Here is an 11,701-nt window from a genome sequence, read left to right as displayed (position 1 = left end):
TTATACTCTTGTAAACATTGCAATGGTTTTGAAAAAGTATATAATTTTTTTAGAAATTATTTAAAAAAAAATGCTCAAAACGTAAATGATGTAAACTTCTTACATGAAACTATATACTTTACTGTTAATTTAGCGTGTTAAAACCTTATATTCTTTAAAGGTTTTCTCTTATTTCAGTAAAAAAAATGTTAATGAAATAATTTGATTATTAAAATAAGCGTAAAAAGTTTTCAACCAATTATTATTGTCAACCACATTATTTATACATTAATGAGGTTGCTAACTCTATTCAGAACATTTTTTTTTCAACACTGACTTAGAGCACTCTGCTGATGCATTTGAAAACTAATTCACGTTCCAATGAAGCTTCAGCATTATGCGGCATTGTGCGGCACTGAGTCGCATAATGCTCTGTAATTGGAAAACGCACATCCTTTGCCTTTGCCTAAACAAGTTTAAAAAAATACGTTGTACTGTTGTCTGTAGAGTCTGTATACTATAGATAATAAACTAATATAATATGGGTATTATTTTAAGTGTTTACTGTTTAAACTTTAAACGTGCTATAAACTTTTTACAAAAATGCGCTTCTAGCCAAATTACATACAATTAAAACAAAAGTAATTAAAATTGATTAAAGTAGTTTTACTTATCAAGCCAAACTAACTATAACTTTAACATTTCCAATAAAAATTGCTTGATAGCGTAATAAATATAAAAGTGAACAGTTTTGTAGTATTGACCTTTTTCATTTTCAATTAAAAATGAAGGAAAGAGATTTGTTGTCTTTTATGGATATATTAGATTTGGACGAAGAACTGATAAACTCTCGCCTCGAATCTGTTATGAGTCGAAAGAGTTTCACATATCAACATTTATCTAATGTGATGCACATGCTAAATTATAAACTTCTATTAAACATTAAAGAAGCTGAAGAATGCGACAACGATGCAGAATTTCAATTTATCGGAAAATTAATAGAACAAGTAGATGAAAAACATGTTGATATCATTTGTGAAATCGTAAGTGTAGTCCTCTGTTTAAGTCCAAGTACAATTGTATTTAAATCTGAACATTTATTGCAACAACTATTAAGTATATCTTTTGAAAAACAAAACATACACTGTGAAGATACACATTTGTTAACAACCTTAAAGTTGTGTGATAGTGTTCTTGAAGCTGTTGCAAGAATGGGCAAGAAACTGTCTTTGCCATTTTTAGATGTGCCCTTAGAAAACATAGTTGTAAGTCAAAATGAACCTCTAAAAAAGCATTTTCTTACTAAAACAGTAAAGAGACTCTTTGATGGAGTCTTGGGCTATAATATATTGGATAGAGTATGGAGTTGTACTAAAAAAATAACTAGCGATTGTCTTATATCACTAAATATTCTATGTGCTTTAGCAGATTTCTATCTACCTTTGCCAAATGAGTGTGGAGTTATATTTCTTGAATCTAATATTATTTCTCAAAATGAATTTTGGGAAATTAATCTTCGTGGTTTAAGTTCCAAACTTTCAACACATAGAAAACTAGCCATTTACCTTCTTAAAAGAGCTGTAGACTGCTTATTAGCAACCAATAAGAACATTAAAATTATGTCACCAAGTGTTTCATTAGAATGGGTATCTGAAAAGAAAGAACAATTAAAAGATGATTGGGAAAACTTCTTTATTTTAATTGACAGTTTAGAAGAGAAGCAGAGTAACATAGTGCTACCATCACTGCACTTGTTTTCTTTATTAAAAGGTCTTGAAAAATGTTGGGTCAATTGTGCTTTTAATATAGGTTTACAACATGACAATTTGGAAGTTAAAACAACATGTATTTTACATAGACTAGAAAATAGTGTAACGGATGACTCTGAAGCAATAATTTTGTTGGAATCATTTAATGACATGAATATTTTTGACCATGAAGAAATTGGTGCTTCTATTAAACAGAAGTTTGAAGGGCAGATGACAAATAGTATTTTTTTTATAATTGTTTTAAAAAATATTCCTTGTATAAAATGGTCACCAATACCACTCTACCATTTGAGCAGTATCTTGGCAAAAAAGCAAGATGTGGGAATGCAAATAGATAGCAATGAGTTTTATAAATTTATGTATGATTTATTAAAAGTGCCCTGCAATAATGTGGTAATAAGAAAAGCATTCTATAAAAATTTATCTTCTGTTGTTGGAAATTGCTGTAAAGATCTACATTGGAAAAATATTTTACATTTGTTCAATCTTATTAATCCACATCTATGTAATTTTGAAAGCTGTGGGGATATATCAGACATTAGAAAAGATGGACTTAGATTTAATAAACAAGATAATGCTCTATACAGTCTCATCAAAGATAAATTAAGCATTACAGATTTGAACATATTTTTTAAAGAATTAAAACAATCATATTTTAATATAGATTTTATTCTTTTATATTTAATAGGACATGTAGCAGATTTAAATAAGTTTTTAAAAATCCTTAATGAAATGCTTTTGAATATTAAAAATGGTCACCATAAGTCTGAATGCACAGCAGATGCAATATTTTTGATGGTTTTGTTGAGAAAAGTGAATGAAGGTTCATTTTCTATTCCACGTATTAAAAGCCTTCTCATTGATAATAGTGAAATGCTTATTGAGTTTGTTAATGTTTCTCTAAGTGAAACAAATAACGAGCCTGAAGATATTTTGTTGATGCTGGATAATTATCAAGACTTATACAATTTACACTGCCAACAAACACACAACAATATATATGAAAACGCAATTACAATACTTAAAGATGGTACTGATATTAGAAGAAATATTACAAGTGTCTATTTACTAAATATAATATTTCAGTCCAGTCAAAAATATGAATTACAAATTTCTGCATCTGATACAATAAGAATTTTAACTAATGTTAATAAGTTGAACACTAATGTGGGAAATGGGAAATTAAGAAATCTTTATAATTCTAAAGCAACTGAAGTTATATATATTATAGTGAAGTATTATACAATAGAAAATGTTACTGATATTATTGATTTTATGAATAATGCTTTAGAATCTGGTGATTGTGACTCTATTAGATGGATATTAAATATAATGAATCTAAAAATTGAGGAAATATTAGAGTGCAAACACTTTGAACTTACACAATTTTTAAGAAAACTATGGAATGAAATTGAAGCAATAAAAACAAATAAGGAATATTCAAATTGTATTGAAGGTTTTGTTCAGTTAATAACAAATGAGGTACTACTAAAGCAACCAGCATATAATAACGAAGTAATTGCATATTGTAATAAAATTATTGAATATGCAATGGTCAAAAATATGCCTTTATATTATTTAGTAGAAGCACTTGAGAAGGATTATGTGTTCGCATATGGTCACATGGTTTATATATTTGGCGATATATTGCTAGCTGTTGCAGTTCCTAGAAGAGATATTAGGTAATACATATAAACATTATTGCGCCGAATTTGAATTAAATGGTTTTTATGTAGGTACTATTTCGTTAATAATTCTGCGCTGTGAGTGGCTATGAGAGGTGTCATTAGAATCACAGTCTCTTTTTGACTTTTTGGTATTTGAAGTTATACTTCTTTTGGCGCGTTAAAGAAAAATGAAGAGAGTAAATTTTTACGATGCGCGCGCACACCATCACAATAAACCGACACCCTGAAGTTAGCTATAGTTAACATTTTAGTATTTTCTACTGTTAGTGTTGTTTTTTCTACAAACGTAGAAAACAATTATTGAAAAGATTTTTATCTTGTTACGCCAAAGAAGTATAACTTCTAACGCGTGTACATAAATAAGTACACACACGTTTTTGTTTAATAGTGTTGTCAGATTTTCCTTTTTGTACAAAAGACATCCTTTTGTTTCAGAATTACAGATAACCTCCTAGTTGAAATTTCAAAGGAATATAACTTAAGACCAAAGTGAGTTTGTTTGTACTCTTTATTTATTAGTATGTTTCAATTTCTGAGAATCTATTGGGTATCCACATTATATATTCTACAGTATTTAAAACAAGAATGATACATAGTATTCGCTCATGTTAATACAAAATAATAGAAATGTAATAACTTGAAGGCAATGAAATAATACTGTTTATTGGTCTTGTAATATCTTTGCCATAATGTAATTGCTTCCAACCCTGATTTTTCATTTCTTGGCTCTTACATTGAGACTAGATTTCTATATATAAGGAAATATATAGATTTCTAAATCGATTACGGGAACAACAAGCGCATTATACATATTTCGTTTTCAGAGATGGCGTGTTCACAACATTTCATATTGAATACAAAACACTTGAGGTGCTGGGAAAGATACAAAATAAGGAAACTTTAAACATAATTTCGCGTATTATTATGAAAAAAATTGACGAACTTTTTAAAAATAAACAGAGATATCATAGAAATTCAACTTTACATAGAATATTGCACGCGGGTTTACAACATTTACTATTTATTCTTAGGAATAATAAGGATATAGATATTTTTCAATGGTGTGTTGAGTTCTTGGGCCGAATACCTCATCAAGCTTCAACACGTTTGTATTTAGAGTGGTGTATAGCTCTTGGTATTTTTTATAAGGTATTTATTATCAATATAAGAATAGAAAATATGAGAAATGTCTTAATCATTATAAAGAATGCATTATAATGTGTAACATTTGGGAATCCTTTTAAGTTCCCATCTTCCATAACCAACTTAATTGTGAATTCCATAATTATACTTTTTTTTTTAACTGTTTACGAAATTCACGAATGATTTAATATTAAAGCAGACGATTTTCTGAACCGTGCTTGTACTAAGACACATTACTAATTCTTAACATGATCTTAAATTCCATTCCGCGGAAAGTATAATAATTTTAGTTTAAAGACTTACGCGCTGGTTCTGGATGATTATGTTTTCAAGTGTATATGTAATAAAATGAGGATATATTTAAAAAAAAATTTAATGTTACAATTATGTATGCTCGCATTATTTTTTAGGAAATCAACGTAGCGAACACTATACAACTTTTACAAACAAATTCAGTACCCATAACATCACAATTTATGATTCTGTACTGGTATATAAAGACATCAAAAAGCAACGAAGAACTTAAATTAGTACTAGATTATCTATTAGAAAATACTATGGGACCAACATACAGCATACGTTTGCACGCCCAATACCTTTTATCGAAAATAGATCTTACATCATTCAAAATCGCAGGCTACGAACAAGCAATAATTGTAGTAAACAAGACGTTGGCTGAAGCGTCGAAGTTAAAAGAAAAGAGTCTGGAAAGACTCACGCACGATTACTTTGTCCACGAATTCGATATAATTAAAGATTTGACACCCTGTGCAATCTACTATAGCGCTCATAATGAAAGAGTGAACGAAAAGATTGATGAAAATTACGCAGCGCCAGTTTTGGGTGTGAGTGAACTAAAAAAGTTCAATACAATCACGACGGAGGTGAAGGACGTGGAGGTGAACGCAACGAGTCTAATACAAAAGAAATATATACCGTGGAAGAATATGTGTGATTTTGGTGTTGATGTGGATACTCCGGTAAGTGATTAATCTATATATATAAAAATGAAACCAGTTTTCCGTTGTCACGACATAACATGAAAACGGCTTGACCGATTTGTCGGATTTTTTTTTATAATATTCCTTGAAGTACGAGGATGGTTCTTACGGAGAGAAAAATTAAAAAAAAATGAGTTAAAAAGTCTAAAAACAACACTTTTCTATATTCCCATACAAAATATTCGTAATAATACTTAAAAGTCAATTTGAACTTTAATACTATATCATAAAGTTCAAATTAGTAGAGGGGTTCCGGGAAGGTAAATTTTTATTTTTTGACATAATGTATTTGTTGTCTTATCAACTTTCTTTTTTTATCTTACTAGCTAGACCGGTGTCCCGGATAGCAGAATAAGTAATTAAAAAAAATAAAGAATCAACTGTTAGGCGGTACGATGTTCGCCAGGCCAGCTAGTAATATAATAAAAATGTCTTTATTAATTTTAAGTACCTATGCATTACAATGTGTAAGATTTGGGAACCCTTTTAAGTAAGAAATATCTGTGTCAGGGTTCCCATCTCTTCCATAACAAACTAAAATTTAAATTCCTTAAAATATATTTATATATAATCTAATTACGTCTTTAATTTTATTAACTTTTCAACTGTTATCAACACGCCTGAGTGCATGAGTAAGTGTGTGGGTGCAAATGTGTAAGAGAGTGAGTGAGTCAGTGAGTGAATGAAAAAAGTGTGTAACTACATACTAGGTCTCAAAAGCATCTCTAACACTGCGCAAGGTATGCTCATAAGCCAGTCTTTAAGTCGTATCTTTACATTGAAGACGGTGAGCGGGTAGATATTAAGCAGCCTATTTAATTTATTATATATAAAGTCTGCTTGTATATTGCGTCTGGCGAAGTCAGTCCTTACGGTGTGACCGACGACAATATCCCTATTTATTTTTAGGTACAGCCTATTATCAGATTATTTAGACTTTAGATGATCTTTCTTTTTAATCGGCAGCTCATGTCAGCAAGAAAGCGTCTGGGGAGAACCATCTTTTTCCACCGGTTTCGGTCCAGCGCGTGTCTTATGACAGTTTACACTTTTGAGAACGATGAGTCTTTCACTGGATCGGTCCATCTGATTGGTGAACGGCCACTGTGATCTTTTGCCTTCTGCGTTACTAACCACGATCAGTTTCTCCGAGTTCTCTAAGTTTAGGGTGTCGGTTTTTTGTGACTGTGCGCGCGCATTGTAATAATTTACTCTTATAATTTTTCCCTAACGCGCCAAAAGAAGTAATAATAATAATAATAATCATCATTTATTTGCAAGAATATGGTATAAAAATCTTATGGTAGTAGTAGACCAGACCTAAAAAGGTTTTAAAAGTAGATTCAATAACGACTTTTAAATATTATATAATGGTATGAATTTAACGATAAATACATGTTACAGATAAACAAAACTGAATTGTTAGTAGTGGCATCATTGATTGATAAGTTACCAAATTTGGGCGGTATGGCACGAACGAGCGAAATCTTCGCCGTGAACACGTACGTCATTGACAGCCTGAGACATTTACAGGACAAACAGTTTCAGGGACTCAGGTATTAAAATGGTTGTTAATTATTTTGTGCAGTGTTGGCCTAGTGGGTTCGATCCTCAGCTGTGAACCAATTCACTCTATGTGCGCATAACATTCGCTCGAAAGATGAAGGAAACCGGCTTGCCTGTGTTAGGCACAGGAGGCTGATCACCTACTTGCCTATTAGATTGACAAATGATCATGAAACTCAGAAATCTTAGGCCCAGACCTAAAAAGGTTTTAAAAGTCTTTAACTTTACAACGGCGATTATAAAACATTAAGAAAAGTCTGCTAGTTTGTATATCAATTAAAAATGATCATTGCTCGATCAATTTTATTGTTCGCAAGCCTTAGCATACTTAAATGTTAGATTTTTTTATAGAATAGGGGGCAAACGTGGCTTCGGGAAGCCCAAAAAGGGCAGTCGTCGCAGCCCATGGGCACTGTTCCTATAGCCCATGGGCAAGTAGCATTGCCGGCCTTTTTCACGACTACAATTAACAGAGTTTAATAAAAAGAGGGTTTTATTGTTAAAAGGCCGACACCGCACTCGCGAGCCATCTGCCATTATGTGTCCATGGGCGGTAAGGTTTGCGTCAGAAAAAAAAAACTTAATTACCCATATTCAAAAATATGTAGAATAAAATAACATATAGCACTAGCCTCCACACTAGGAGTTGTCTCTTTCTATTTGACGTACTTATAACTAAAGGTACTTACTGCAAGTGAAGTGACTGAAGTGAATTAATAAATCGTAATTCATGGATGCTTCTAGAAATGGACATTAATTTACAGTGTATCAGCTGAGAGATGGGTCAACGTGATAGAAGTGCGACCTGGGCAACCTCTAAAAGATTATCTGGCTTTGAAAAAGTCCGAAGGATACGCAATAGTCGCCGCAGAACAAACATCCAATAGCACAAGTCTGCAGGGATTCAAGTTTCCCAAGAAAACCCTACTTTTATTAGGGTATGTATTTTGTAAAATATTTTTTTAGTCGGTTTTTTTTAAACATTAAAAAATATAACTAAATAATTGTTAAAAAATAATCTTAAATTCCTGGACAAGAAGGACCCACAAGTGTCTTATTTAATTAATCATATATTTACTTTCAGTAACGAAAAGTCAGGTATACCATGTGACTTATTACCTCATATGGATGTATGTGTAGAAGTACCTCAGCGCGGCGTTCTACGGTCACTTAATGTGCATGTCACCGCTGCTATATTTATTTGGGAATATTCAAGACAGCATATGTAATGTTTTATATAAAAGCTGGATTTTCTTCTAATTACAGTTGTTATTATTGCAAGACTTGTTTCTTAAAATATATATTATTTTAACGTTTTGTTATTTATTATTAATGTTTTGGTTTTAATTAAAAAAATACTATATTTGAGGTTTTTTATTTCAACCGTAAGTTTGTCTACATAGTGCCAGGATAAAAACAGCCTAATATTTTTTTAACTACTTCATAACATATGGTTTTGGTTTAATATAGTCATTTCGTAGGTTTGCAATGCATTAGTAGGAATTATGTGTGCAAAACCTATTTAAGCCAATAAGAAACAATTTAGAGTACTTTTTTTTTTAAATGTCTATATAACCTACTCTCAAAATCTAATTTTGTTTATAGATTTTTCACATAAATTCTGCTTAGCAACATTTATGTCATTTTGTTTTACAATCGTTTTCGTGCTAGTAAGCAGGATTTAAATTAAAAAAATTAACAACAAACAATTTTATTTATCAAATTTTTCACTTTTACAAAACAGTTTAATCATATTTGGTAATATAGTCACTTTCATAGGCTTAACATCAAATTCTTCTTTGTCTATCTCAAACACCTCATCTGGTTTTGTACTTTGTGGTTGCAAAAGTATTGTTCGTGCTTGTATAACTTCTTCAATTTTACTATCACCTTTAATCCTCCGCCATCCTTCAGAAACAAACTCTGTATATGAATATTTATTTCTTCCCAATTCTACACGTAGAGCTGGTATACCCCCACTAAGCTTTGGGCTTATTTTCATTTCACTTGTCTTAAAGCACAGTTCGTGTGTTGATGCACATTCGGGGTTTAAAATTTTTAATTTATCAGTATCGGTAGTGGCTTGGGTGCTTGGCATAAAGAAAGACCACTTTCTTTTCAATTCAGGTTTTTTTGTTATACAATTACTACACCCGGCACATGGAGGAGTGTATGTTATAACTCCATTGCAAATCCATGTAATAGAATCCTTGTAACCATTGAAAATGTAAGATGCATATTCACGTAACGGACCATACAACCAATATTTATCTCTCTTTGCTCGGATATCCCTAAATGCTCCCCAGTCTATTGACGTCATGGCATAAATTGGCCTACTTGGAGTTTCTTCCTCATTTGCTAAAGGCTCAATTTTCATAGCATCCTTTAAAACTGTCTGTCCTTGAACTATTGCCATACAAGCTTCAATGAGTTGCTTGACCCTTTCAACACCTTTGCCTCCAGGAAACAATGTATTGCCAAGGCTATTAGTTGATCCCAAAGGTAAAATACCAAGAGGAAAGCGGTTAGCATCATCATTTCGGCGTAGCAGTCCTAAAAATATTACAAATGTCAGAGTTAAGTGTTTATTATTTTTAAGTTATTTCAGATGTACAAAAGTGGATAAAGAATAGGTTTACTTTTTGGCAGTTAAATAATAACAGATTATATTTAAAGTACTACTACATGCATCATCATTTTAAAATTACACTTCTTTCTTTAAACTCCCAAGATTTCCTTAGTTCACAGTCCTATTTATTAATTTACGCTTAAATAAATGTTACCTGTTACAGTTTCTGAAAGTGTGCCATCTCCCCCTGCTACAATAATAGCCTCAGTACCCTTTAAGTTCTCAACAATTTCCTTAGCATGGCCCTCAGAAGTTGTTACTTTCACATCCACTTGTAAACCAGCAAGATGAAGTATTGGCTCACAATACTTTTCAAAGTCTTTTTTAGCTTTTCTCTTATTAGCAACTGGGTTAAGAACAACTGTTATTAGTGTTGGGTTTCTATCATATTCAATCATGGCATCACCATACTTCACTGCTTCCTTGCATGCTGCTCGCATTAATATATTAATCCTGTAAGTTAATTAGTCGATATTAATATTGTATACTTCTAACGAAAATCACGGTAGAGCGTATATGTAACTACGTGGAACAGTTGCGATAATTTTTTAGTTAAATACTTACTCGTATTTTTCTTTTGCAGTTGCAGCACCATAATACACTAAAATTGCACCAAAAACAGACTTTTTCCAATTATTTCTTAGTGTCTTAACGATCTTCAAAGCTTTTTCCATTGTAAGAGGTTTAACTGGTTATTTTAGTTTATTTATTGTTTAATATTACCATTGTACATTAATACAATTTAATATTTATAATGTCGAGGTTGTTATTGAAGAAAACCAAATGATGAAAATCCACACGAAAATCTGTCTTAAGAATATTCAACAGCTGAATAGTTCCGGCTATTTAGACATTCAGTTAGGGTATGTTCCGATATACACTGCGAGTACTGTATAGTGCTCCCACTGTTCAAAAATTTGTTCCGCTATGGACTGCAGTATACAGCCGCAGCGTCCTAGGAAATATATGACGTCACAAATCCCCGCTATACTTCTACTGCGAGCACTGGCGTTTTCGAGGTAAGGTACTCGCAGTGCTTTGATCACGTGATCAATCAAAACCACTTGAATGCCTAACGGCTGATATAACTTACAGTTTAATAACAAACATTTAAAATTCTAACTTACTTTCTTTGTAGTATTAATTCAATTGACAGTTAATATTAATATAGATTTTTTTAATGCGATAATACTCCAATAATAGTTTTTCTTGTTGAATTGAAAAACTTTGATGCACTCATTTGAAAACTGTGTCGAAAAACGAAGCTGACTAGTATACTGGACTGCGTTCCGTTTTAAATTGTAACCAGTATAGCTGGCTATAGAGAAACGGTTTCACAGTATACTAAATTGACGGTACTCTGTACAGTGGTCGCAGTGTATATCGGAACATACCCTTAGTCAGTCTCCCCCCCCAGTATTAAGTATATATTATTTCTCTATGGTCAGTACTCATATAAAGGTATTCTGGTATAGGTCTACCAGAAATGAGAATCTCAATGCATAAAACAAAAATAGAGATTTTCATATAACAATGTCAAGTGTCATCTCAAAGTACGAGATCAGTCAACCGCTGCTGAAATTTTATCTTCTTGAAATTTGTTGTGTTTAAATTTGAAAATGTCGAAAACCACTTTGATCTCAAGCGAGAAATATTGTTTTCAACGTTTATTGTAAAATAACGGAAGAAGAAGGATTAAATCAAACTCAATCTTTAATTTTAAAGCGCGTGGTAGATTTGACCGGTAAGTTGGACAGAGTGGTTTTGGTAATTTTAGTTTATTTTATATTTTTCTTCGGTACCTTATTGTGACTTCTTTATAGGGGTTTCCACTTTCCAGTAGGTACTACTATACGGCGAATCGTATCGGCTGAGAGCACATCGAATGATGGTGTATTTTCCGCGCCTGGTAAAAAGTGAAGAAGA

At 31.9% G+C, this 11,701-nt stretch overlaps 2 protein-coding genes across 4 annotated transcripts; one reads left to right on the top strand and one right to left on the bottom strand.

The window, feature by feature from the left end:
• The first annotated feature begins 548 nt into the window (after positions 1-548).
• LOC125050895 (probable methyltransferase TARBP1) lies at positions 549-8,511 on the top strand. Of its 3 annotated transcripts, XM_047650962.1 has the most exons (8): positions 1,002-1,022; positions 2,437-3,430; positions 3,872-3,925; positions 4,261-4,585; positions 4,990-5,559; positions 6,985-7,136; positions 7,911-8,084; positions 8,231-8,511. In XM_047650962.1, the coding sequence occupies exons 2-8, from the start codon at positions 2,481-2,483 to the stop codon at positions 8,373-8,375; spliced, it is 2,370 nt and encodes a 789-aa protein (XP_047506918.1). In that variant the 5' UTR covers positions 1,002-1,022; positions 2,437-2,480; the 3' UTR covers positions 8,376-8,511. The 3 variants fall into 3 exon arrangements, with proteins under 3 accessions (XP_047506917.1, XP_047506919.1, XP_047506918.1); XM_047650961.1 differs by having other exon boundaries at positions 549-3,430; XM_047650963.1 differs by lacking the exon at positions 2,437-3,430 and having other exon boundaries at positions 909-1,022.
• Positions 8,512-8,840: 329 nt separating this feature from the next.
• LOC125050896 (acylglycerol kinase, mitochondrial) lies at positions 8,841-10,631 on the bottom strand. Its single transcript, XM_047650964.1, has 3 exons — positions 10,340-10,631; positions 9,930-10,228; positions 8,841-9,699 (listed from the first exon to the last, which is right to left on the bottom strand). Exons 1-3 carry the CDS (start codon positions 10,447-10,449, stop codon positions 8,858-8,860), a joined length of 1,251 nt encoding a protein of 416 aa, XP_047506920.1. The 5' UTR covers positions 10,450-10,631; the 3' UTR covers positions 8,841-8,857.
• Positions 10,632-11,701: the final 1,070 nt, after the last annotated feature.

The sequence above is a fragment of the Pieris napi genome, chromosome 7 (genome assembly GCF_905475465.1).
Source record: "Pieris napi chromosome 7, ilPieNapi1.2, whole genome shotgun sequence".
Taxonomy (NCBI): Eukaryota; Metazoa; Arthropoda; class Insecta; order Lepidoptera; family Pieridae; genus Pieris; species Pieris napi.
Note: the sequence above shows the minus strand (reverse complement) of the source record. Positions and strands in the feature narration are given on the sequence as shown.